The 26,816-nt window shown below is 44.1% G+C and overlaps 1 protein-coding gene across 3 annotated transcripts in view; it reads right to left on the reverse strand.

Annotated features, from left to right (window-relative positions):
- Positions 1 to 26,816, reverse strand: part of hpse2 (heparanase 2) — a 378,650-nt gene that overhangs the window by 14,559 nt on the left and 337,275 nt on the right. For all 3 annotated transcript variants that reach the window (XM_068053087.1, XM_068053086.1, XM_068053085.1), the window contains one exon: positions 18,101 to 18,247. In XM_068053087.1, coding sequence (XP_067909188.1) covers positions 18,101 to 18,247 — 147 coding nt within the window. The remainder of the gene's footprint in view (positions 1 to 18,100; positions 18,248 to 26,816) is intronic.

Raw genomic sequence — 26,816 nt, forward strand, 5'->3', positions numbered from 1 at the left:
CTGATGGCTTCGCAGCCAGTCCCACTCCTACTACCATAATGTCATGTGAAGCACGGTAACCCACACCCCTCTGACTAGCTTGAGGGCAAGACCAGCAACCAGCCATGAGGGATATTCCATCAGAGTATTGCTCAGTCTGGTGATCGATGGCTCCAGGGAGGGAGGGAAGGATGGCGCGGGATAGGAACTGACAAATGACAACAACTTGCATTTACATAGCACCTTTAACATCATTAAATGTCCCAAAGAGCTTCACAGGAGTGTTATCAAACAAAATTCAACACTGGGCCACATAAGGAAATACTAGGACAGGTAAAATAACAATAGCTTGATCAAAGAGGTAAGTTTTCAAAAGCCCCATTAAAGACAAGAGAGAGGTGCAAAGATTTAGGGAGGGACTTCAGAGCTTGGGGCCTAGTCAACTGAAGGCACGGCCACGAATGGTACAGCAATGGAAATCGAGGGTGTACAAGAGGCCAGAGTTGGAGGCATTCAGAGATCTCCAAGGGTTGTGGTCCTGAAGGAGGACTACAGAGACAGGTGAGGCCCTGGGAGTGATCTGAACACTAGGATGAGAATTTTACATTTGAGGGATTGCCAGACCAGTGGTGTCTAATGGTGGTGTGGGGAGGGGGGAGGCGAAGGAAATCAGGGATGTGCAAGAGACCAGAATTATAAGCCCTATATCAATCCTGTGGGTGGGCTTCCTGCTGAACTTCCATCAAAGGCAAGGTAGTCAATCGGGAGAATTCCCTGAGCATGTTTCTGCCGTTAGTTTGTGGTTAAGCATTAGGGGAAAGTGTTTTTAAATACTTCTATCTTCACAAAAATAAGTCCTAATTGAAGTCTGTAAGTCAACTTGGCAGGAGTGACTTTTATGTGGATTCATAGAAGTGTTTTTTGTAGAAAGAAAGACTTCCATCTATCACATAGAATTACATCGAATGTATAGCACTGAAGCAGCTTGTTCATGATCCAAGCCAGTGTTAATGTTCCTCCTTCCCCTCTTCATGTCAACATGTCAACATAACCTATTGCTATCTCCCTCATGTGTTTATCTAGCTTTCACTGAAACACATCTCTGCTATTTGCCTCAACTACTCCTTGTGGTAGTGAGTTACACATTCTCACCACTCTCTGTGGAAAGAGGTTTCCCCTGAATTCCCTTCCGGATTTATTAGTGACTATCTTATTTTTATGGCCCTTAGTTTTGGACTCCTCCACAAGGGGAAACATCTTCTCTACGTCTACCCTAACACACTCCTCCATAATTTTAAAGACCTCTTTCAGGTCACCCCACAGCCTTTGCTTTGAGTGTCAGGTGTGTCTCAGTTGGTAGCATGGGTTCAAGTCTAACTCTAGGGCTTGAGTACAAAATCCAAGGCTGACAGTCCAGTGCAGTATTGAAGGAGGTGCTGTCTTTTGGATGAGATGTTAAAGTGAGGATGCATCTTCTTGCTTGGGTGGATGCAAAAGATCCCAGAGCACAATATTGAAGAAGAGCAGGGGAGTTCTCCCTGGTGTCCTGGCCAATATTTATCTCTCAATCAATGTCACAAAAACAGATTATCTGGTCATTGTCTCATTGCTGTTTGTGGGAGCTTGCTGCGTGCAAATTGGCTGCTGTGTTTCCTACATTACAACAGTGACTGCACTTCGAAAAAATGCTTCATTGGCTGTAAACCACTTTGAGACACCAGGGGTCGAGAAAGGCACTATATAAATGCAAGTCCTTTTTTTTCTTTACATGAGAAAACAGCCCCAGCCTGTTCATTCTTTCCTGATTGTTACAACCTCTCAATTCTGGTATCATCGTTGTAAGTATAGAACCTTTCATGACTTCAGGATGTTCCAAAGTGCTTTACAGTCAATTAAGTAGTTTTGAAGTGCACTCACTGTTGGAGGAAACGTGACTGCCGATTGTGCAGAGCAAGGTCCCACAAACAGCAATGTGATAATTGACTACATGATCTTTTAATTTATGATGTTGGTTGAGGGAAAAATATTGGCCAGGACACCAGACAGAACTCTCCTACTCTTATTTGTGAAAATGCCATGGAACCTACTGAGAGGGCAGACGTGGCCTTGGTTTAATGTCTCATTTGAAGGACGGCATCTCTGACAGTGCAGCACTCTCTCAGTACTGTACTAGATACAGGTGGTCCACAGCTCTTCAGCACTCAGTGGCACATGAAAGCAAGATCATTAAAAGGTACACCTGAGTGAAAGATCTTCTGTTCTGACCTTGTTCATGCAACTCCTGAGTCGACCATCAGAGCACGACTGCTACTTTCAATGTCCAGATACTACGGTGAAACAATCCTAAAAGCCAATGAATGTTAGGATGCATAGTCAACACATTACACTTGAAACCTACTGAGGCTTTCCTGTAGAATTGGGCTGAACTTACTTGGAGCATTTTGTCTGCTTTTTAATTGCAAAAGGGACATGTAAAGATTGCAGGAGGTAGAGAGAAGAGCAACAAGTATGATCACTAGTATGGAAAAGGGTTGCTCTATGAGGCAAGAGTAGAGAAGCTTATGGTCTACAGTCTAAAAAGAACAAGGTTAAAGGGGAGCTCATTTAGATTTTTTAAGTATTCAATGGCATAAATAAGGCAAACCCAGGATATTACTTCAAGCTGAGCCAGGTCAGTAGGATATGAAATTTAAATTGGCGAAACGTAAATTCAAAACAAAACTGTTTTTACTTAAAGGTTGATATACTTGGTCAGGCAGCAGAGTGGTGTTGGATCTTGGTCTGGGGTTGGATGGATCAGGACTGCACTAAGTGGGTGGAAGTCTGAGTTAAACGGATCGGACTGGGCTGGATGGATTGTGTTAGGGAAAAAAAAAGACATGCATTTATATAGCACCCTTCTTGACGACAGGACATTCCAAAGCACTTTACAGCCAATTCACACATTTAAAGTGTAAGCAGTGTTGGAAACACAGCAGCCAACATGCACATAGGAAACTCCCACAAACAGTAACGTGATGATTCATTCCCTAGCCTGAACTATCCGCTTTGATTTGCTTGCTCAGTCCTTGAACCAAGATTGAAACCACAACCACCTGACTCAGAGTCTGCGCAACACTGACAGGATGGGTCAGGGCTTAGCTGGGTGAGTGGAAGACTGATTTGAGTGTTTGTGTGTGTATGTATTATATATATATAAAATGTATTGGCTGAGCGTATGATGATATTTGATTGTGTTGTTCCCAGAGTGGAACAATGACGTGTTGTAGGGTGGCAGGAGCCCCTGTTGTTAAAACCCATTAGAAGGTGTCTTCAGTACCAGAGAGTGTGAAAAATAGCTCAGACCAGCAAGAGTTAGATACTGTGAATGTGGCAACAGAGATCAACTCTTGCAAACAAGCTGTGCGGTTTCTGGATGAGGTGACAGAAGATCTTCAATACCAGGCTCGAGTGTGGTAGGAAATCTGTGGTTCCTTTGCTGTCACACTAATTGCTTTTCCTCGGCTCTCTCCAACTCAGTCACACAATTAGACTTTTATTGCAGTAAAAATTGTTTACAGTTGTATTAAATTCATGGAGAGGGATGCGGTTTTCTGACAGGCACGTGGTGGGGCTAACCGCTGGCACTAAGTGGTCACCAGAACTGTTGCGGTATTTATCAGGACATGGAGGGGATGGGAGGGTCCATCCGATTATCTGACCGTGTTTATCCTTCCACCAGTGTTGGTCATTGTTTCACGGAGCTCGAAGGAGTGGGAATTCTCCTCCTGCCTGCACAAAGACATTGTGAGCAGCTGTTGGCGACCACCAACCACCCCTCCCCCATCCCGAAGTCTCTGCTGGTGGCCCAGCCGGTCAATGTTCCTGAAGCTGCAGAGCACCCAGCTGCACCGGGGCTCCTGTCTGGTGTTTGTAGCTCGCCTGCCAAAATCAAATGAAGCCAGGGCCTTCAAAATCATAGCGTCTCTTTAGCGCAGGATGCAGTTGTGGACTGGGGAGAGGGTGGGTTAGGAGGGGGTGCAGGCGGAGGCGGGAGAGGGAGGAAGCTGGGTGGTGAAGGTGCACCACTAATTGGACTCCCTAAAATCAACATCGTCCCTGGTGGGGATCATTTTCACCATTAAAAGGCCCAATGAAACCACTGGAAATGAAGGCCTGGCACGTCTCTTACAGGCACCGATCCTCTCCACCACTTTACCCCTCAATTATTAGGTGGGAATTTTAACTCTTTGCGATTGTGTAGAAAGGGGCGATATCTGATCAGCCACCCATTAAGCATCAGGAAGCAAAAATTGTAAGCGATTGGACACTGCCCACTTTCCACTTTTACCAAAAGTTAAAGCAATTCCCCCTCGCCCAGACAAGCAGCGACGGTGAAAATGACTTGAAAAGAGAAGAGGGGAAGAGGCAGAGACCGAGTAGAGCTTGTTCTCCTGAAGCTCTGCCTACAGCTCGTAAGCCTATAACTGATTCCATGGATTTATACACAAAACTCTTTTAATATTTGAAGTTAAGTGAAAGCAGCTGTTAGAAAGATAACATTATTCTTTGTTATTTGTCATGAATAACAATCTGGTGAATTGTTTAAACTCAATCTTATTCATAGTTGGAATTGAGATTTGTTTAAGCCTCTCAAGACAATGTGAAACCAAATGTACTGATGTGTTTCTTTTTAAAATAAATATCCCAAGCTACAAAAGATCCAGTTCAGCAAAACACCCAGGCTCAACAGCCTGGCCATTCATGTTCCAGGGAAGATGGGTGTTCCTTATTGATTATTGATCAGCTTTGGATCATCGGATCCAAAGGAAATCCCATAGCAGAAACAATGGATCAGGCTATTACCCCAAACCATGAAAAGCGTAACACTAAGAGAAACCTCTTTACCCAGAGAGTAGTTACAATGTGGAATTCGCTACCACAGGGAGTAATTGTGGCGAATAGCATAGATGCATTTAAGGGGAAGCTGGAGAAACATATGAGGGAGAGAGGAATAGAAGGATATACTGATAGGGTCAGATGTGGTAGGGTGGGAGGAGGCTTACATGGAGCATCAACGCCAGCAGGGACCAGTTGGGCTGAATGGCCTGTTTATGTGCTATAAATTCCAAATAGCTCTAAGATTTCAGGGCCCAACCCCCATGGTATACTTCATCACATCAAAGTTAAAAGTGATAAGTTATATTAAGGATCACAGGATTGGCAAGATGGCATTAATTTCTCCATTTATCTCTTTCCTCCACTTCTCCCTGTCCTTTATTTTCTTTTCCTGCTTCTCTCTTGGTGCTTTGGGAGAGGAGCAGTCCCTGCATTCAAAGCAAGAGTAAAATGGGGCAGTCAGCTTGTACACAGCAAAGTCCCACAAACAGCAGCGAGATAAATGAACCGATAATCTGTATTAATGATGATGGTTCAGGGATAAATGTTGACAAGGAGAGCATTTCTTTTAACAATGCCAGGAGATCTTTACATTCAGCTGAGAGAGTAGACAGGGCCTCACTACTGCACTTAAGCGTCAGCCTAGATATGTGCTCAAGTCTCCACAGTGGAGCTTAAACCCATGTCCTTCAGACTCAGAGGCAAGAGTGCTAACACTGAGCCAAGGCTGACACTTCATATAGTTTTCCTCTTGTCAGATCTTGCTGTGCAATGTACTGTTACCTCAACTGAAAAAAACAGTTCTACTGATTCTGTGATGGCAGCCCAGGTAATACCTTCCGATTTGCTCTTCCTCTCTACCTCCCATCCACGAGAGAAAGTACTTCATAATGACACCAAGCTGAGGACAATGATGGGTTCAAACCTGAGGGCTTGTTGGTTTGTTACACGGCGTACCTCAACAATATACAGACAACATGCACATCCTTAGGATGTTTTACTACATTAAAAACACTATACAAATGCCAGTTATTGCTGGAGACAAGGGACTGGCTGCTGCAGTCAGGGTCAGGATGGACAGGGAACTGTATCCCTAAGTGCTGGGTCAAGCAGGTGAAGGGGGCAAGTAGAGCTGTGGTTGGAGTACTTGTGGTGGGCCTCAATGGAAGGAACGAGTACCTTGGTTGGTCTTAGTGGAAGGGAAGGAACAGTTCTGGATTTTGGCCACTTGAGGTGGGCTAGAGAGACAGCGAAGTAGGAGCAAAGCGGGAGCACTTCAGGTCAGTTTGGGAGCACAGGAAGCAAAGGCCAAGGGGATGCCTGGGAGAGCAGAAGTCGCCTGGGGAGGTATAGGTGCTGGGTAGTAATGGAAAGGGAAAGAGGCAACTATTAAACAGCTGTGAATGGGTGAATTTATTTTCTAGCAGTCTGATTGGTCCAAGTGATCACTGGCTAATCTGGATGAAAGTGGGAATCTGTGGTGTTACATTGCTGGTGTAATGGAAGTTTCACAAAATAACAAAAGAAGCAAAGTTCTACACTCCATCTTTTATGTATGTCCCTGGATAGAGACGGAATGTTCAAGATCGGCTTCAGATCGGCTGCCTCTTTTAAAAGGAGTTGCTTCTATCCAATACACTATATTGTCAGGAGACGTCCATAGTTTCTATGATAGCTGCTGTGACTGTCAGTAATCCAAAACTAACTAGATCAAGTTTCTTTGTTGGCTCCTTGATTGCGAACTGGGAACTCCAGGTGGAATCTAAACCATTCCATCTATGGCTGAATCTTCAAGTCACCTATTGTTTAACAGCATTGATGAGAATGTGAGAACCAGACAAGACAGAATTTCTCTTATGGTAGGTGTCAAAAGGAAACAAACCATCAGATGGCAGCAGACTGCTGTGAAGCTTGTTTATTTGTGGTTTAGTGATAGTTAACATGTTGATTGTCTATCCATTGAGAACAATCTAGAATGGCGGGACAGGCTCGAAGGCTGAATGGCCTCCTTCTATTCCTGTGCTCCTATATTCCTATTGATTATTCCCTCACGTTTCAGTAAACCAGTTTACTGGGACCCTGTGTGTTCCAAGAATGCTGAAGATGTGAATGTGGAAATTCTAACTCAAGTCACAGTACAGTCAATGCTTTCAACAGGGGGAACAGGAACTGCACAGTTGAGTGTTGGAACCCAAAAAGAATGAGAGTAGGAAGTGAGAAAAATGTAAACCATTGAGCAAATCAGTTGTTAGACAAGTTAAAAATAAACAGGAGATAGTTTGATGTGAAAAGTGCAGGATTGAAGGCAGAAAACTTTGGAAGAAGACAGGAATGGATAAGGAGATGAAAACATAGCAAGAGATCAACAGTAAGAGGGGTTCGGAGACTGGGAGAAATGGATAAGCGGAGGGTGCTCAAGATAAAAGATTCTCAAGAGGCCAGCTCGAGAGCGATTTTCCCCTCCCACCTACCCAGAATCAATGAGGGAGAACCTGGCTCCCCAGCAATGCCACCCCACCTCCCCCCCCCACCCCGCCTCCCCGCCCCAACCAGAGTAAGGGTGAGTGCTAGAATGAGATGCTTGAAGGGTATGGGAAATGATTGCTGGGCTGTCAAAATGGATGGTTGGTAATAAGACAGTGAAAACACTGAAGTCTGGCTGTGTGTGTGTGTGTGTGTGTGTGTGTGTGTGTGTGTGTGTGTGTGTGTGTGTGTGTGTGTGTGTGTGTGTGTGTGTGTGTGTGAGTGTGTATGTGTGTGTGAGCGCGTGTGTGTGTGTGTGTGTGGGTGGTTGGAGCGGGTGCAGCACAAACCGTCATTGTAGACAATGATCATGAATTTCCAATGGGGATTCTCTCGATCTTCCATTGCGGGAGCTCCATGGAAACCTGGCAGAAATGGCAAAAAGGTTGGGAAATCGGGTACCTCCCCACTGACCAGAGAAACTCGATTCCAATATTGTTTACCCCTTGGGTTACAGGTCATGCAATTTTATTTGTAATATTGGAATCAACAGGACAGTGAAACAATCACCAATGAACACTGGTGTCACAGGAGGGTAGGACTACTTCACTCCAGTCAGACAGTTCAACACACTAAGTGCTGTCTGTTCAGTGGGAAATGTAATAAAATAAGAATATCTGTTAGCCTGTTTTAATCAAGAACATTGCTGTTGATAATCTTTTGTTAAAAAAAAGTTCTCCTCTGGTCTTGCTCAATTCGGATGACCAGCTATTTTATCAGGACTGGGTAATGCACAACGTATTATTTGCTGTTAAAACTGAGGTGTACATTCTGTAAATAAACAAAAGCCTAAGGTCAATTAGAATTTAATGGTTGTTGGCAACAGGGTTTTGCAGATTGTTAGGTGCTTCTAAATTCTGACTGTAACTTTCTCTCCCCAACAGTAATGAACATGTATTAATGTCTGAATGAAGACACCAAGCTTTTAAAATATTTTTTGCTATTCTAAAGCATGAAATTCTCCAAAGTTTTATATACATCTCTGTTCTCCTCTCTCTCTCTCTCCTACTGTGTGTGTGCCTCTCTCTCAAATGTGCAAACCTTGGGAAGGATTTTCCCCACGGGCTTTCGGACCCTGACTTTTGGGTCAAATGGGGTTCAGAACTGTGTGGGGAATAGCCACCCGGCTGTGATTTTCCCAGAACTGGCCAATTAATGGTCAGAGGATGGACTCGCCATCCAAGTAAGGACAGTAGGCAGGCTCTCAAAGCTGGAGGGACAATAGGAGGCCCTCCAGCACTGAGGAAGCAGCAGGCTGCCTGTTCAGGTAAGTAAGAGAGAGGGTGCCTCCATTTTGAAGTAGCCTCTCTCCAACTTTTTAAAGTATTAAATATTAAATTGACTGAGCAGCCAGGCCACCATTGTGGAGGGGCAACCCCTCCATTGGGCAGCCTGTGGCTGCAGCTGAGGCCAGGCCGGCAAGGAGGGCCTCAAAACCTGCCTGGAGTGCTGGCCCCCCTGGTATACCACCAGTTAGCCTCCAACAATTGGCCTTAAAAGGCCTTTAAACAGCCTTAATTGGCTACCCGCCACTTGTGGATGGATAGCCCTGCCACGCCTCCATCCCGCCTCTGGGAAAATGGCCTGGGACGGGATAGTGCAGGGAAACCAGCACACCACCCAATGGTGTGAAATTTCATGCCCACCCACCTCTGTGCTTGCCCCCATTGGGGCCTAAAGGTTCAGCCCTTTATTTCTTCATGCCTGTCTCTCTTTTACAGGCACGTGCTATCTCTCCTCCTGTATGTGATTCTTCCACTCTGTCCTATGTTCTCTCCCTCTCTCTCTGACTTGGTAAGATTCATAGATACCAGCTGAGAATCTGGCCAACTTGTGTTCCACAATTAGAGGATAGAGGAGATTGATTTACTTTGGCATAATGCTGGGCTTCTCCAAGTGAGAATCAATAGGATAGCATCGGCAGAAACCAGGCAATGGGTCATCAGCCCATTCTGCGGGTCAAGGAAGATGTATGTTGGGAAAGTCAAAAGGGAAATTTTTTCAAAGTTAACAATTTACATGAAACTATGCATCTCAAATTTGAAGGCTGTGCTTGTGGTCTGCTCTGAAGTTCAGGCATGCTTCTTCAAAGGGTTTTGGAATTGTAGTAGGGAATTATCTGGTAAGCGTGGAAAACATACTTTTAATCAATCTGTCAAGTTTTGAAAAGCCTTGGCCTGTTGGGATTTTGGCAATGAGCTGCACAAAGGCCCCCGAGGCACCAATTGACTCCCCAAACCTACCAAACAGATCCGGCCTACTTATTCCAGCTGCTTCACAGTCTGGCACGTCACTGTAACAAAATATATTTGATGTTGATTATTTCTCTTCTTTCCCTCAATCCTTTTTCTTAAACTGTGTACAGTTGCCCTCCTCTTTTTTGTACCCTTTCTAGTGCAAGTATATTTCTTTGTGGCACAGTGACCAACTGGAACCCAAGTGTAGTCTGACCAGTACATTTTACAGCCCTAGCACAACCTCTGTGGACTTGTACACTGCTGCTCTGCCGATATCCCAGCATTATATTAGCTTTGCGAATTGCTTCATCACACTGTCTCTACATTGAAGCTACACAATCTTACTGTAAGGACCTTCGTATCTCTGAGTCAGAAGGTCGTGGCTTCAAAATATAGGCTAACACTTCAGTGCAGTGCTGAGGGAGTGCTGCACTGTTGAAAGTGCTGCCTTCTGGAGGAGACGTTAAACTGAGACCCCTGTCTAACTTCTCAGTTGAAAGTAAGAGATCCCATGGCACTATTTGAAGAAGAGCAGGGTAGTCTTACCTGGAGTCCTGGCCAACATTTATCCTTCAACCAACATTACTGAAAAGAGATTATCTGCTCATCTGTTGCTTGTGGGAGCTTGTTGAGTGCTGTTGTTGAGTACTTGTTCAGTACTGTTGTTGAGTGCTTGTTCAGTGCTTGTTAAGTGCTGTTGTTGAGTACTTGTTGAGTGCTTGTTCAGTGCTGTTGCTGTGTGCTTGTTCAGTGCTGTTGTTGTGCTGTTGTTGAGTACTGTTTTTGAGTGCTGTTGTTGAGTGCGGTTATTGAGTGCTGTTATTGAGTGCTGTTGTTGAGTGCTGTTATTGAGTGCTGTTGTTGAGTGCGGTTGTTGAGTGCTTGTTCAGTGCGGTTGTTGAGTGCTGTTGTTGAGTGCTGTTGTTGAGTGCTGGTTGTTGAGTGTTTGTTGTCGAGTGCTTGTTGTCAAGCACTTGTTGTTGAATGCTGTTGTTGAGTGCTAGTTGAGTGCTTGTTGTCGAGTTCTGTTGAGTGCTTGTTGTCGAGTTCTGTTGTTGAGTGCTGTTCTCGAATGCTTGTTGTCGAGTTCTGTTGTTGAGTGCTGGTTGTTGAGTGCTGGTTGTTGAGTGCTGTTGTGGCGTGCTGTTGCCGAGTGCTTGTTGAGTGCTGTTGTCAAGTGCTTGTTGAGGGCTGTTGTTGAGTGCTGTTGTCAAGTGCTTGTTGAGGGCTGTTGTTGAGTGCTTGTTGAGTGCTGTTGTCAAGTGCTTGTTGAGGGCTGTTGTTGAGTGCTTGTTGAGTGCTGTTGTCAAGTGCTTGTTGAGGGCTGTTGTTGAGTGCTTGTTGAGTGCTGTTGTCAAGTGCTTGTTGAGGGCTGTTGTTGAGTGCTGTTGTTGAGTGCTGTTGTTGAGTGCTTGTTGTCGAGTTCCTGTTGTCGAGTGCTGGTTGTTGAGTGCTGGTTGTTGAGTGCAGTTGTTGAGTGCTGTTCTTGAGTGCTGTTGTCAAGCACTTCTTGTTGAGTGCTTGTTGAGTGCTTGTTGTCGAGTGCTTGTTGTCGAGTGCTGTTGTTGAGTGCTGTTGTCAAGCACTTCTTGTTGAGTGCTGTTCTTGAGTGCTAGTTGAGTGCTGTTGTTGAGTGCTGTTGTCAAGCACTTCTTGTTGAGTGCTGTTCTTGAGTGCTAGTTGAGTGCTGTTGTTGAGTGCTGTTGTCAAGCACTTCTTGTTGAGTGCTGTTGTCGAGTGCTAGTTGAGTGCTGTTTGGCTTCTGTATTTGCTACATGGTGACTACACTCCAAAAGTACCTAATTGGCTGTAAAGTGGTTGGGACCTGCTGTGGTCATAATCGGTGCTATAGAAATGCAAGTCTTTCTTTTCTTTCTAATTCTGTGCTTCAAATGCAATTCCAATAATTTGTTGCCTTATAATTTGGCAGCCCTTGCAATTGTGAAACATATCTTTGTAAAATTGACAATTATGTGGATATTTGTGAAGTGCGGGAGTATATTCTCTTAAATACATGCTTTTGTGTGGGAGAGATGAAGGAGATGCAACTCAAACCATGTCCTTATATATTCCCTTCACTACCAAACTATTTTCTTTCCAAGTTCAGGCAAAGTGTTGTGGAAACACTGTTTCAACTCAATAAACACAACTTCTAGTTTGGTCTGCACGTGTGATTCTGCATTTCTGTTCAATGTTTGTTGTTGTCAACGTTTCCTGGCAGGAAAGTGAAGAATAGTTTTTGTCTGGCCCAAGCCAAGAGGAAACAATTAAACTGGTTAAATCCCAACCGCACCACCACCCCCAGCCCACTCCCTCCCCCTCTTCGACAATTAGAGGCCACGTTTCTGAAACCATCCCAAATTATATCTTCCCACGAACAGCACAGGTTCAAAATGCCTTGATGTTGCAGTTACTGGCCTGGCCTACAGGTTGACTTCATAAAGAAGGGCAATTAGGGATGGGCAATAAATGCTGGCCTGGCCTGCGACGCCCACATCCCCATGAATGAATAAAAAAAGAGCTGTAGAAAAGCCAAGGCAGCTGTCCCTGTTCCATTGCACGGAGTAGTCTGTCCAGTTTACATTTTACGTGTTCTGCACACCAAAAGCCTGAGGTTTTATTTTTTTAAAAGTCTTTCTGTATCTCATGATGTGCATGTGCTGATTACCAAAACCTACTAAGTTTTTCAATTGGGGACCCTCAGAATTGATACACTTCCATTCTTAGACTCGCCCCTGTCCTATATCTTACCAGTCAGCCAAAAACGTCTCCAATCACCTGTATCGGCTCCTAACTCCTTTATTCAGGGCAACAGCTCAATGCAGTCAGGAGGCCTACCTGAGACATTCTGAATTGGGAACTATGAATACAAGATAACTGTGGAAAACCATCTACAATCATTCATTCAGAAGCAATCTGCAATCCCCTCAGCAGCCAATGGTTTCTAATTCAAAAAGGTTTTGTCTTGATCATTCAGGATAAAGCAATCTGTTTAATCAGGGCCCCCTTCCACTGAACTCAACATCCCCCTCCTCCGCCACCAACTCACCAAGCTCACTTTGCCCACACCTCCCAGCCCGAGCCTACTACCACCGAGAAGGACAAGAGCAGTGACATCATGGGAGTGCCATCACCTGCAAGTTCCCAAGTCACACACCATTCTGATTTAGATTTGGATATATATTGCCATTTCTTCACTGTTGCTGGGTCAGGTAACATTTGCACCACACAATGACCATCGCCAACAAGAAAGAGTTTAACCAGCTCCCCTTGAAATTCAATGGCATTACCATCGTCGAATGCCCTAACATCAACATCCTGGGGTTACCATTGACCAGAAACTTAATTATACCGGTCACAGAAATACTGTGGTTACAAGAGCAGGTCAGAAGCTGGGTGTTCTGAGGCGAATACCTCACCTCCTGACTCCCCAAAGCCTTTCCACTATCTACAAAGCAGAAGTCAGGAATGTGATGGAATACTCTCCACTTGCCTGGATGGGTGCAGCTCCAACAACACTCAAGAAGCTCGACACCATCCAGGACAAAGCAGCCTGCTTGATCAGCACCCCATCCACCATCTTAAACATCACGCCCTCCATCAGTGGCACATCATGGCAGCAGTGTGTACCATCTACAAGATGCACTGCAGCAACTCACCAAGGCTCCTTCGACAGCACCTCCCAAACTCACAACCTCTAACACCTCGAAGACAAGGGCAGCAGATGCATGGGAACACCACCATCTGCAAGTTCCCCTCCAAGTCCTATGCCATCCTGACTTGGAATTATATTGCCATTCCTTCACTGTCGGTGGGTAAAAATCTCATTCACTCCCCTCCCCACACCTTGGGAGTAATTTTGACAAGCAATAGTGAATCGAACGTCTGTTTTACATCTTTCCTGATTTTCTTTTACATTAATGCCATGTTGATTCACTATCACCCATTTTACATTATCGCACAAAGTCAAAATGAATCCCATTGTGTTGTAACCATACCCCATTGTGCTTAAAAGGCCGATTGCTGCCCATCTCTGTGTCACTATTAACTCATGGTAACTCATTATCCTTGTCCTCCTTGATCTATACTGGCTGCCTGTTGCCGCAAGGCATCAAGTTTAAAATTTTCATCCTTATCTCAAAGGCCTCTGTGGCCTCTACCCATCTCTGCAACATCCTACAGCCTTAAGTTCTTTCTCACACCTTTCAGTCCTCCAATCCTGGTCTGGTCTTTCGTGTAGCCCCGTCCCTTCCTCTAGCATTGGTGACAGAGTCTCCAGTCACTGTCCTTCTCTGTGGTCCTCCCTTACTAAACCCCTTCACTTCTCTCAATGACATTCTCAAAGCTCATCTTTTCATTGACATTTTTGGTAACCTTACCTAACATTGCACCATAGTTTGTTTGTTCTTTAATTCCTTTTTTTACCCTCTCTGCGAAGCACCTTGGAATGTTTTCCACATTAAAGGCGTGATATAAATGCAAGTTGTTTGCTGGACAAGTACCAAGACTTGTATAGCGTCATAAAGTCATAGAGTTATACAGCGCAGAAACAGGCCCTTCGGCCCATCGTGTCCATGCCGGCCATCAAGCACCTAACTATTCTAATCCCATTTTCCAGCACTTGGCCAGTAGCCTTGTATGCTATGGCGTTTCAAGTGCTCATCTAAATACTTCTTAAATGTTGTGAGGGTTCCTGCCTCTACCACCTCTTCAGGCAGTGCGTTCCAGATTCCAACCACCCTCTGGGTGAAAATCTTTTTCCTCAAATCCCCTCTAAACCTCCTGCCCCTTACCTTAAATCTATGCCCCCTGGTTACTGATCCCTCCGCTAAGGGAAAAAATTTCTTCCTATCTAATCTATCAATGCCCCGCATAATTTTGTATACCTCAATCAGGTCCCCCCTCAGCTTTCTCTGCTCTAAGGAAAACAACCCTAGCCTATGCAGTCTGTCTTCATAGCTGAAATGCTCCAGCCCAGGCAACATCCTGGTGAATCTCCTCTACAACCTCTCCAGTGCAATCACATCCTTCCTATAGTGTGGTGCCCAGAACTGTACACAGTACTCCACCTGTGGCCTAACTAGCATTTTATACAGCTCCATCATAACCTCCCTGCTATTATATTCGATGCCTCGGCTAATAAAGGCAAGTATCCCATATGCCTTCCTAACCACCTTATCTACCTGTGCTGCTGCCTTCAGTGATCTATGGACAAGTACACCAAGATCCCTCTGACCTTCTGTACTTCCCAGGGTCCTACCATCCATTGTATATTCCCTTGCCTTGTTAACCCTTCCAAAATGCATCACCTCACACTTCTCAGGATTAAATTCCATTTGCCACTGCTCTGCCCATCTTACCAGCCCATCTATATCATCCTGTAATCTTAAGGCTTTCCTCCTCACTATTTACGACACCACCAATTTTCGTGTCATCTGCGAACTTACTTATCATACCTCCGATATTCAGGTCTAAATCATTAATGTACACTACAAACAGCAATGGTCCCAGCACGGATCCCTGCGGTACACCACTGGTCACAGGCTTCCACTCGCAAAAACAACCCTCGACCATCACCCTCTACCTCCTGCCACTAAGCTCATTTTGGATCCATTTTTCCAAATTGCCTTGGATCCCACGGGCTGTTACCTTCTTAACCAATCTCCCATGTAGGACCTTATCAAAAGCCTTGCTGAAGTCCATGTAGACTATATCAATTGCTTTATCCTCATCTACACATCTAGTCAACTCCTCAGAATTTTTTCCAATATTTTCCCAGCTGCTGTTGTTAGACTCACCGGCCTGTAATTACCTGGTTTATCCCTGCTACCCTTCTTGAATAATGGCAACACATTTGCTGTCCTCCAGTCCTGTGGTACCTCTCCTGTGGCCAGAGAGGATTCGAAAATTTGTGTCAGAGCCTCTGCTATCTCCTCCCTTGCCTCACATAACAGCCTGGGATATATCACATCTGGGCCTGGGGATTTATCCACGTTTAAGCCCACTAAAACAGTTAATACTTTCTCCCTTTCAATGCTAATATGTTCAAGTATATCACAATCCCCCTCCCTGATCTCTACATTTACATCGTCCTTCTCCATAATGAACACAGATGCAAAGTGATCATTTAAAACCTCACCTATGTCCTCGGGTTCCACACACAGATTGCCACTTTGGTCCCTAATGGGTCCCACTCTTTCCCTGGTTATCCTTTTGTCCTTAATATACTTATAAAACGCCTTAGGATTTTCCTTTATCTTGCCAGCCAGTGTTTTCTCATGTCCCCTCTTCGCTCTCCTAATTAATTTTTTTAGTACCCCCCCCACCCACCCCCCCCACACTTTCTATACTCTTCTAGGGCCTCCGCTGTTTTCAGCACTCTGAATCTGCCAAAAACCTTCGTTTTTTTCCGGATCCAATCCTCTATATTCCTTGACATCCAGGGTTCCCTAGACTTGTTGGTCCTACCCTTCACCTTAATGGGTACATGGTGGCTCTGAACACTCACTATTTCCTCTTTGAATGACTCCCACTGGTCTGATATAGACTTTCCTACAAGTAGCTGCTCCCAGTCCACTCTGGCCAGATCCTGTTTTATCATATTGAAATCGGCCTTCCCCCAATTCAGTACCTTTATTTCTGGTCCATCTTTGTCCTTTTCCATAACTACCTTAAATCTTACAGAGTTATGGTCACTATCCCCGAAATGCTCCCCCACTGACACTTCTACCACTTGTCCGGCTTCATTCCCTAGGATTAGATCCAGTACTGCCCCTTCTCTTGTAGGACTTTCTACGTACTGGCTCAAAAAGCTCTCCTGTATGCATTTTAAGAATTCCGCCCCCTTTAAGCCTTTTGCACTAAGACAATCCCAGTTGATATTGGGTAAGTTGAAATCCCCTAGTATTATTACCCTATTATTTTTACACCTCTCTAAGATTTGCCTACATATCTGCTCCTCTATCTCTCCCTGACTGTTTGGAGGCCTGTTGTCTACTCCCAGCCAAGTGATTGCCCCCTTTTTGTTTTTAAGTTCTACCCATATGGCCTCATTTGAAGAACCTTCTAAGATATCATTCCTCCTGATTGCAGTAATTGACTCCTTGATCAACAGTGCAATGCCACCTCCTCTTTTATCCCCTCCCCTATCACACCTGAAGATTCTATACCATGGAATATTGAGCTGCCAGTCCTGCCCCTCCCTCAACCATGTCTCTGTGATAGCAACAATATCATAATCCCATGTGCTAATCAACACCCTCAATTCATCTGTCTTACTAGTAAGACTCCTTGCATTAAAATAGATGCAATCCAGCCTTGCATTTTTCCCTTGTGACTTAACAGGTCTGTATTTGCCCTGCTTTCCAGACTGACTCAGTTTCTCTCCTATATTTGACTGAGCATCATCCCCTACTGTACCTCCACTCTGTATCCCACCCCCCTGCCAAATTAGTTTAACCACCCCCCTTCCCCCCCCCAACCCCCAACAACCTCCCAGCAAGGATATTGGTCCCGTTCCGGTTCAGGTGCAATCCGTCCAACTTCTACCAGCCCCACCTTTGCCAGAAACAGACCCAGTGATCCAGGTAACTAAGGCCCTCCCTCCTGCACCATCTTTTCAGACATGCATTCATCTGCTCTATCCTCCTATTCCTATACTCACTAGCATGTGGCACAGGGAGTAATCCAGAGATTACAACCTTTGAGATCCTGCTTTTTAATCTGCTACCTAGCTCCCTAAATTCTTGTTGAAGGAGCTCATCCCTCTTTCTACCTATGTCATTGGTACCAATATGTACCATCACCTCTGGCTGTTCACCCTCCCTCTTCAGAATGTCCTGCAGCCACTTCGTGACATCCTTGACCCTAGCACCAGGGAGGCAACATACCATTCTGGAGTCACGTTTGCGGACACAGAAATGCCTATCTGTACCCCTTACGATAGAATCCCCTATCACTGTAGCTCTTCCACTCCTTTTCTTTCCCTGCTGTGCAGCAGAGCCATCTGTGGTGCCACGAACTTGGCTGTTGCTGCTTTCCCCTGGGAAACCATCCCCCCCCCCCCAACAATATCCAAAGCTGTATATCTGTTTGAGAGTGGGATGGCCACAGGGGACTCCTGCACAACCTCCCTGCGGCTACTACTCCACCTGGTGGTCACCCATCCTTTTTCCGCCTGTGCAGCCATTACCTACGATGTGACCACCTCGCTAAACGTGCAATCCACAACGTCCTCAGCATCGCGGATGCTCCACAGTGAATCCACCCGCAGCTCCAGCTCCGTAATGCAGGTAGACAGTAGCTGCAGATGGATACACCTCCTGCACACATGGTCACCAGGGACACTGGAAGCATCCCTGATTTCCCACATAGCGCAGGAGGAGCATATCACAGGTGCAAGCTGTATGAAAGACTTAATTTACGAATCAATATGGTTCAAAGCCTGGCCTGTATTTAGTTGTTGGTAATATATTTGTACCTACTTTGCCTGTAACCCTTGAACTCCGTACGGTTGGAACAGGTACTGGTGAACTGTCTTGTCCCTCAGCGTTCCAGCCAGCTTTATTTTCTTTCTTGATCTATGGAGATTGATGATGTAAATGGTAATAGATCCTCGCAGGTAATTGTGACTGAAAAAGACCGAGACAGTAGAATTAGTTACAAACTGTGTCCTCTTAAGTGGCTCATGTTGAACTGAGGCTATTTTTGTTTGCCACCGATAAAAAATCTCTTTGGCGGGGATGACAGGTGAGAAAAGCCATTTAGCATATCTGTCTTATCCTTCCCCATCACCACATGGTACTGCCTCCTGAACAATTTCAGAGTTTTTGCCTCCACTCTCCTACATGAAAAACTTTTACTGGTATTCATGTCTCTCAGCGCTTCCCAACATCAGCTGCCAAGTTGCCTTTTGTACCTATGTGCTTTTGTCCTGTAGTCATGGTCTATCTTGAAATGGTGTTTGGAATTAACTTTTCCTAATCAATTTTATATCCTATTCAGCCCTATAAGACCCTTGTTCCTTTGCCACTTTCAATCCTGAGTTTTACTGTTCAAAGGTGCAACCCTATTGGTCCAGATTTTGCAATCAGCGACAAAGCAATGGTACTCGCTGCTGACCGTGAAGAAAGTTGCCCCCAAAGATCTAATGTCCTCAGTTTGAATCTGACGCCAAATCAAGGGGATCTCCAGGCATGCAGCAGAGGTGATGTCATCAGGCAGGGTAAGCAGCCAATCACATTGAAGTATTCTCACAGTCAGCAAAGCAGGAAGTCAAAAGTGCTGAATCTCTACTTTTAATTTAAAATTTCAGATAGCAAAATAGATTATAAATTGATTGGATTAAGATAGAAAAATAGTTACATAAACATTTGTGGAATTTGTTTGTCATAGTGGAGAAATTTGATGTTCCACAAATATAAAATTACCTTCTCAGGGCTAGTGAGGGTGTTTAGCTGTAATTTTGAACTTAGTACGCCATTAAAAACCCAGTTACACCTCATTCAACAAAGTCTAACTTTTTCAAGGGTTTTTACTGACAGTGTAAGAGTGGGAGTTCTCCTCAGTTCATAGATTTTCCATTCATTTCAGTCTCAACAGTGCACCCTCTGGAGAAACGTAACATCACTGACAGCAACTTCTGGATTTCCGTGCTATTCTGCCCATGTGCATACTCCACAAGTTGCTGTCAGTTTCAGTGGAAAAAAGACGACGAATAATGACAGTTTTGCTGTCATTACCACTGCAAAATCCAGGCTAATGTAAAGATATGGAGAGACACCAGGGGAGTAATGAGATTTGGATTGGGAGGGGAAAGGGAGGAACATAACCCATGTTGTCATATTTTTGGGGGGAACTATTAGGCTTTGACATTGTGCACAGAAAAATTTAATCTGCATTGTGCACCCGAATTTCCTGTGCTACTTTGCAGCAGTACAGCTGTAACTGGCAACTCAACAGTGTGGAGGATTTTGGCTGTGGACCCAGACCCAACAACTTGGCAGTGCTGCTGTATCCAGTCCAATGTTCTTCTTTGGCCTCCTTGTCTCGAGAGACAATGGGTAAGCGCCTGGAGGTGGTCAGTGGTTTGTGGAGCAGCGCCTGGAGTGGCTATAAAGGCCAATTCTAGAGTGACAGACTCTTCCACAGGTGCTGCAGATAAAACTGGTTGTCGGGGCTGTTACAAAGTTGGCTCTCTCCTTGCACCTCTGTCTTTTTTCCTGCCAACTGCTAAGTCTCTTCGACTCGCCACTCTTTAGCCCCGCCTTTATGGCTGTCCACCAGCTCTGGCGATCGCTGGCAACTGACTCCCACGACTTGTGATCAGTGTCACAGGACTTCATGCTGTGTTTGCAGATGTCTTTAAAGCGGAGACATGGACGGCCGGTGGGTCTGATACCAGTGACGAGCTCGCTGTACAATGTGTCCTTGGGGATCCTGCCATCCTCCATGCGGCTCACATGGCCAAGCCATCTCAAGTGCCGCTGGCGCAGTAGGGTGTATATGCTGGGGATGTCCAATGTACAGTAGCATTATTCCATTCACTGTTGCTTTGAAGTAAATTTGAATTATCTATGAACTAAAAATTCTAAAAAAAAATCAAAGTATAAATAACTGAACAAATGTTAATTTAAAACAAAGATCAAGGTCATTGATCTGGAACATTAACTTTGTTTTTCTCTCCACAAACCTGCTGTGTGTTTCCAGCATTTTCTTTTGAAAGAGCTATCCAATTAGTCCCATTCCCTGCTCTTTTCTCATAGTCCTGAAATCTTTGGAGTATATATATATATATATATATATATATATCATTTCCAATTCCATTCTGTAGCCTACTATCGAATGTGCTTTCAGGTGATTGTAAAAGATCTCATTTCATGATCTGAAGAAGAGCAACGTGTTCTCCTGGTATCCAGGCTAGCATTTATCCTTCAACCTTCTTCTTAGGCAGTCCCTCGGGAACCAGGATGACTTTCTTCCGTTCCAGAAATTCGAGCATCCCATTCACTCGCCTCACCAAACACCATCTGCCCCACCTGTGGCACAGTGTGTGGATCCAGAATTGGACTATTCAGTCACCCATCTTTCAACCAACACCAACAAAACAGACAAACTGGACATTTATGTTTCTGGGACCTTTTTTCAAAAGCCATCAATTAGTTCTGAAGCTCTTTACAATGACCTGTGGATGTGAAAGGTGCTACATAAATTCAAGTTGTATCCATTTAATGAGGCCCGGGAGTTCTGCAAATAAAGCTGCAGCTAAGGAGTCTTTGCACTTTTGCCCGCACTCCTCAATCAACATCATGAAAAACAGATGACCTGGTCATTACCGCATTGCTGTTTATGGGAGCTTGCTGTGCGCAAATTGGCTGCCACATTTCCTACACTGCAACAGTAATTACGCTTCCAAAGAACTTAATTGGTTGTTAAGTGCTTTGGGACATGCTATGATCACGAAAGCTGCTATATGAATGCATGTCTTTTTTTCTCTCCAGTTATCTCTCCTGCTCTGTTTAAGGAGCTGACTCATGCTGGAACACTGTTGTCTTTCAGTTGGTCATAGAGTCATGAAGTCATTTACGGAACAGAAGTGGCCATTCGGCCCATCATGTCCATGCTGACCCTCCACGGAGCAATCCAATTAGTCTCACTCCGCCACTCCATCCTCGTGGCCCTGCAAGTTTATTTCCTTCAATTTCCCCTTGATTGTCTCCGCTTCCACCACCCTCATGGGCAGTGAGTTCCAGGTCATTACCATCCGCTGCTTAAATAGGTTCTTCCTCATACTTCCCCTGCATCTTTTGCCCAAAACCTTCAATCTGTGTCCCCTAGTCCTTGTACCATTAATCAATGGGAACAGTTTTTCCTTGTCTAACTTATCTAAGCCTGTCATAATCTTGTATACTTCTATTAAATCTGCCCTCAATCTCCTTTGTTCTAAGAGAACAAACACAGCTTTTACAACAGAACCTTGTAACTAAAATTCCTCTATCCCTGGAACCATTCTGGTAAATCTCTTCTGCACCCTCTCAAGGTCCCTCACATCCTTCCTGAAGTGTGGTGAACAGAACTGGACGCAATATCCAAGAAGTCATTCTTTATCCTTGAGTCCAGATGTTGAGTGTGGACAGGCTGTTCAACCATGAGAGGCAGCACTACAACGACATTTGATCCCGTTCTCACACACTGCCAACACATACACGTTTCACAGCAGGAGTAACTGGACAGCAACCAGGAAGAAGAACCCTTACTGACTTTCTCACCCTCTTACCAGTCCAGAAATAGCAGCCAATTGCTGGCGAGACTGAGATTAGCTAACTTCCATGGTCTGAGCATCCCAGTTTAAAGCAAGGCATCATTTTCTGTGTGCAATTTATCAATCAAGCCATTGGAGACATTATGGATTGTTTTTTCTAAATCCTTTTCTAGATGCAGTGAACGGTTTTGAGCTTTTTAATGTGTGTTCCTCACATTCTGCAACCTGTGAGTGATCTGTCATGGCGCGATTTCACTGACAGATATCCATGCGTAGCTCCCATTAAATGGAAGTAATCTGATTGGACTTGCTGCACAGTTTTTAAAATGATTGAATTTGGAAGGTTTTTTAATTCTCCGGATGTCACTTATTGCCCATCCATAGTTGCCCTGAGAAGATGATGAAGGTGATGGCTTGTTAGGCCACTTCAGAAGGTAGTTAAGAGTCAACCACATTGTTGCGGGACTGGAGTCACATATAGGCTAGAATGGGTCAGGCTGACAGATTTCCATAGAGGATATTGGTGAAACAGGTGAGTTTTTATGGTATTCTGACAGCATCATCGTCACTGCTCCCAGCTTTTAATCGCCAAATCTTTTTTAATTGAATTCAACTTCTCAAACTGCAATCGTGATTACTAAACCAGTAACAGAATGGCTAAACTACCATAACCCATGTGCGTGTACCTGATTAAGTTTATTTCTGGGACTCACACACCGGAACTGATTTTAGTAGAATGGTGGATGGTGAGTGGTGAGGATGCGGTATGTAACTGCAAGTTTATCGATGGGGACCAAATGTTGAGTCTTTAGTTTGAAAGAGGAATTGTGAAATCACTTTTTGCCTCCCTTTAGGATAGCCAACGGGAGTAGCACATTTGATTAAAGTGAGAATTTTGTTTTGAAGTGGGGTTTACTGGGGTCTTGGCAGCCCTGGTCAGAAGCTCTGGAGGAGGCACTTGAGCATTTTATATACACATGTAAACATACATTTGATCTTAATTCTCTCCATTTTAACTTGTGCCTAATGGCACAGATGACTTGGATACACCTCAGAGGGCATCAATCCGCTGTACTATAAAGTTACGAAAGCAAGTGAGATTGAAAAGTTAAATCATCTCCACAAAGAAACCCTTCCATGCATCTAAAATTCAAGGTCCAAGCAGAACACTTGCTCCTATTATTCATGTTTCTCATTTAATGCTCTCCTCTCTCAGACATTGCCAATCTCTGTTGCCAAAGGATGCAGGTCCATGCTGGGATTGTCTGAAGTTTCACAGAGTAACACCTCGCTCTTAATGATTGTCGGAGTATGAGTTCTTTTTTATTTGGAGCTGGATGTGGACAGAAATGCCTTTGGATTGGACATTGAAACCTGTCCATGGAGTTCACTGCTAATCCTCACCCAAGCAGCACATTTTCTGGCAAACTAGTTACAAATTTATTGTTGCAATGAAATCTGTCTTTTTTTTTAAAAAAAAAAGCTAAGTAGGATTCTTGGATTTATTCTGCTTGACGAAGATCCTTGAAACCAACCTTTGAAAAAGTAACGGAAAGAGTAGACAAGGACAATGTGGTGGATATATGGACTTTCAGAAGACCTGTGATAAGATGCCACATAAGAGACAAATGACAATGGTCAGGGAATGTGGAATTAGGGCCATATAGCAGAATGGCTGCAAAACAGAGGTTATGAGTTAAGGGGCTTTTCTCAGATTGGCAGATGATAGGAAATGGTATTCCGCAGGAGTCCACGCATGAACCACCATTATTTACCACATACATAAATGATCTGGACTCAAAAAATGGAGGTGTCATGTTGCAATTTGTGGAACCAAATTAGGGTGTATAGCAAATAATATGGAGGACTGCACCAAAATACAGGAAAATACAGGAAGACATAAAAAGGCTTGTTGAGTGGGTGGATAAGTGACAGATGAAATTCAATATTAGGTGGCTCAATTTGGTAGGAAAAATAAGGGGGCTACCTCCTCCTTGGAATACAAGAAATTGGATGCATTTAAGGGTAGGCTTGATGCGTGCAGAGTGAGAAGGAATACAGTGATATGCGTACTGAGTAGGAAGAGTTAATCAGAGTGGGAAGAGGCTCGTTTGGAGTAAAAATACCAGCACAGACCTGTTGGACAAAATGGCCTGTATCTGTGCTGTAGATTTTAAGTAACTTCATCATGTTGCAGTTTATGGGACCTTGCTATGCGAAAATTAGCTGCTGCATTTGCTCACAATTCAAAACTACTTCACTGACTGTGAAGCACTTTGAGACATCCTCAGGGATGAAAAGTGCTACACAAAGGCAGTTTGTTCTCTTCATGTGAACTCACTGGCTGATTGATGAGAGGAGTTGATTGACCTTTTCTTGTCCTTGCCTGGTTATATTTTCTTAACTCCAGTGCACATAGAGGATATAATTAATACTCAACAAGGGTGTGATCCAAATATGAATACTTACTTTTCTAAATATGTTTTTTTAATAAAGTTTCATTGCCTGGTCTTTTTAATGCAGCAGTGATATATAGTCCCATATTTATTTTTTTTAACAGTAGCCCTTTCCAACAAGGTGTTGAGTGGTACCGCTGAATTTAGACAATTACTACTGAACATTGCCAGACTTCAAAAGGCCTCAGGCCCTTTATAACATGCGATGGATGCCAGGGTTTTCATGCTATAATGTACTGCATGCTATTGCAGCACAAGTAAACCTCTTTTTTATTTTCTGTTTGATATGTGTTTACATAATTGTTCAGCCTGTTTCCAATCTTTTTTGCTGAGGTGCAATTCCCTTATTTTACAGTGTCGTTCACCCTCCCCAATACCTTCCTAATTGCCATACATTACACACTCTCCATAGCTGAAAGTGTAGGGAGCCAGATATACTGCCTCGCCCAATGCTGCTCTGGAATTAGCTATGTGGAAGCTGTCTAGCCAATTTCTGCATTGTTTTATAACTCCTCCAACTCCCCTTGAAGAATATTTGGGAGTTCTTCCAGGTGTCTAGGCCAATATTCCTCCCTTAAAGAACCCATCAAAAACAGATTAATTGGACATTCATTTCATTGCTGTTTATTTGGTCTTGCTGGTAATAAAATGGCTGGCACAATTTACATAACAATAGCAATAGTCACCGCAGTTCAAAGTAAGTTGTTGTTTGTGAAGTGCTTTGAGACATTACTGGCAATGGTGAGGTGTGCTATCTGAATACAGTTCTATTAATCCTATGCTTGGGAGCTCTCCATAGTGACATTCAATTCAACATGTGGAAATGGAAGAGGTGAATAGCCATCTCTCATGGACAGTCTTAAACGTGAGAGCAATAGAAAAACTAAAACAAGATGTGTGAAAAATATGTCTTGAGATTAGTTAGCAAATGTTGCTATTTTGCAATCCCAATCTGGAATACATATTTCAAGAACTTTTAGCTTATGGTCCAGAATTTTAAAAGCACACATGCAGTAGTAATAATTGTCTATAGTACTTATGGAACAAATAGTTTTCTTTTAAAGAAACCACATCCCCAATTTTTGAAGGATTGAGTTTTATAAACAAATAAAGCCTCTTCCACAACCCAGCTGCATCCACTTATCTGTTCCTTATTTGCAAGGGTAGGAAAGTGATTAGTTCTCAAGTGCCTCCCCACTGTCACTGGGTCAAAATCCTGGAACTCCCTTCCTAACAGCACTGTGGGCATTCCTACCCTACATGGACTGCAGAGGTTCAAGAAGGCAGCTCACCACCACCTTCTCAAGGGCAATTCGGGATGGGCAATAAATGCTGGCCTGGCCAGCGACGCCCACATCCCATGAATGAATAAAATAAAGCTGTTGCACTGATCACAAGGGATGAGAGCAACTTGCAGTGGTTTCCTTTGATGATTTTCCCCTCCTCGCTCCTTTCCTCTCTCCCTATGTTCTGTGGCTCCCTTTGAAGGTGTAACTCAGATTGGGATCTTCATTATAAGACGGATATGTAAAGCTGGGTATGAACCCATGCACTAGCAGTCCAAGACCGCAACTTGTAAATACATCAGCATCTTGTAGCACTGCACTAGTCCCAATGGAAATTTCCTAATGAAAACATTTCTTAATGAAAAAATGGAGAAAGACTACAGAATGCTGCAGTACAGAGGGATCTGGGTGTCCTTGTACATGAAACACAAGAAGTTAGCATACAAGTACAGCAAGTAATTAGGAAGGCAAATGGAATGCTGGCCTTTATTGCAAGGGGGATCGTGTAAAATGTAGGGAAGTCTTGCTACCACTGTACAGGGCATTGGTGAGATCGCACCTAGATTACTGCATACAGTTTTGGTCTCCTTATTTAAGGAGGGATATAATTGCATTGGAGACAGTTCAGGGAAGGTTCACTAGGTTGATTCCTGGGATGAAGGGGTTGTCTTATGAGGAAGGATTGAGAAGATTGGGCGTATACTCATTGGAGTTTAGAAGAATGAGAGGAGATCTTATTGAATTATATAAGATTCTGAGGGGGCTTGAGAGTGTAGATGCTGAAAGGATACTTCCCTTCGTGGGGGAATCTAGATCTAGGGGGCACAGTTTCAGAATAAGGGGTCTCCCATTTAAGATGGAGATGAGGAGGAATTTCTTCTCTCAGGGGGTCATGAATCTTTGGAATTCTCTGATCCAGAGAGCTGAGTCACTGAATATATTCAAGACTGAGTTAGACAGGTTTTTGAACTATAATGGAGTCAAGGGTATGGGGAACAGGCTCTAAAGTGGAGTTGAGGCCAAGATCAGATCAGCCATGATCATATTGAGGGGCTGTATGGATTACTCCTGCTCCTATTTCTTATGTTCTTATGCCTGTGGGTAGCAATCCATCTCTTTCATTCAGCAGTTCTTTAATTAATCCCTGTAGAAAGTTTAGATTCATGCCAACGCATCAGCTACCCTAGTGTCAATTATA

This window comes from Heterodontus francisci, chromosome 20 (genome assembly GCF_036365525.1).
Source record: "Heterodontus francisci isolate sHetFra1 chromosome 20, sHetFra1.hap1, whole genome shotgun sequence".
Taxonomy (NCBI): Eukaryota; Metazoa; Chordata; class Chondrichthyes; order Heterodontiformes; family Heterodontidae; genus Heterodontus; species Heterodontus francisci.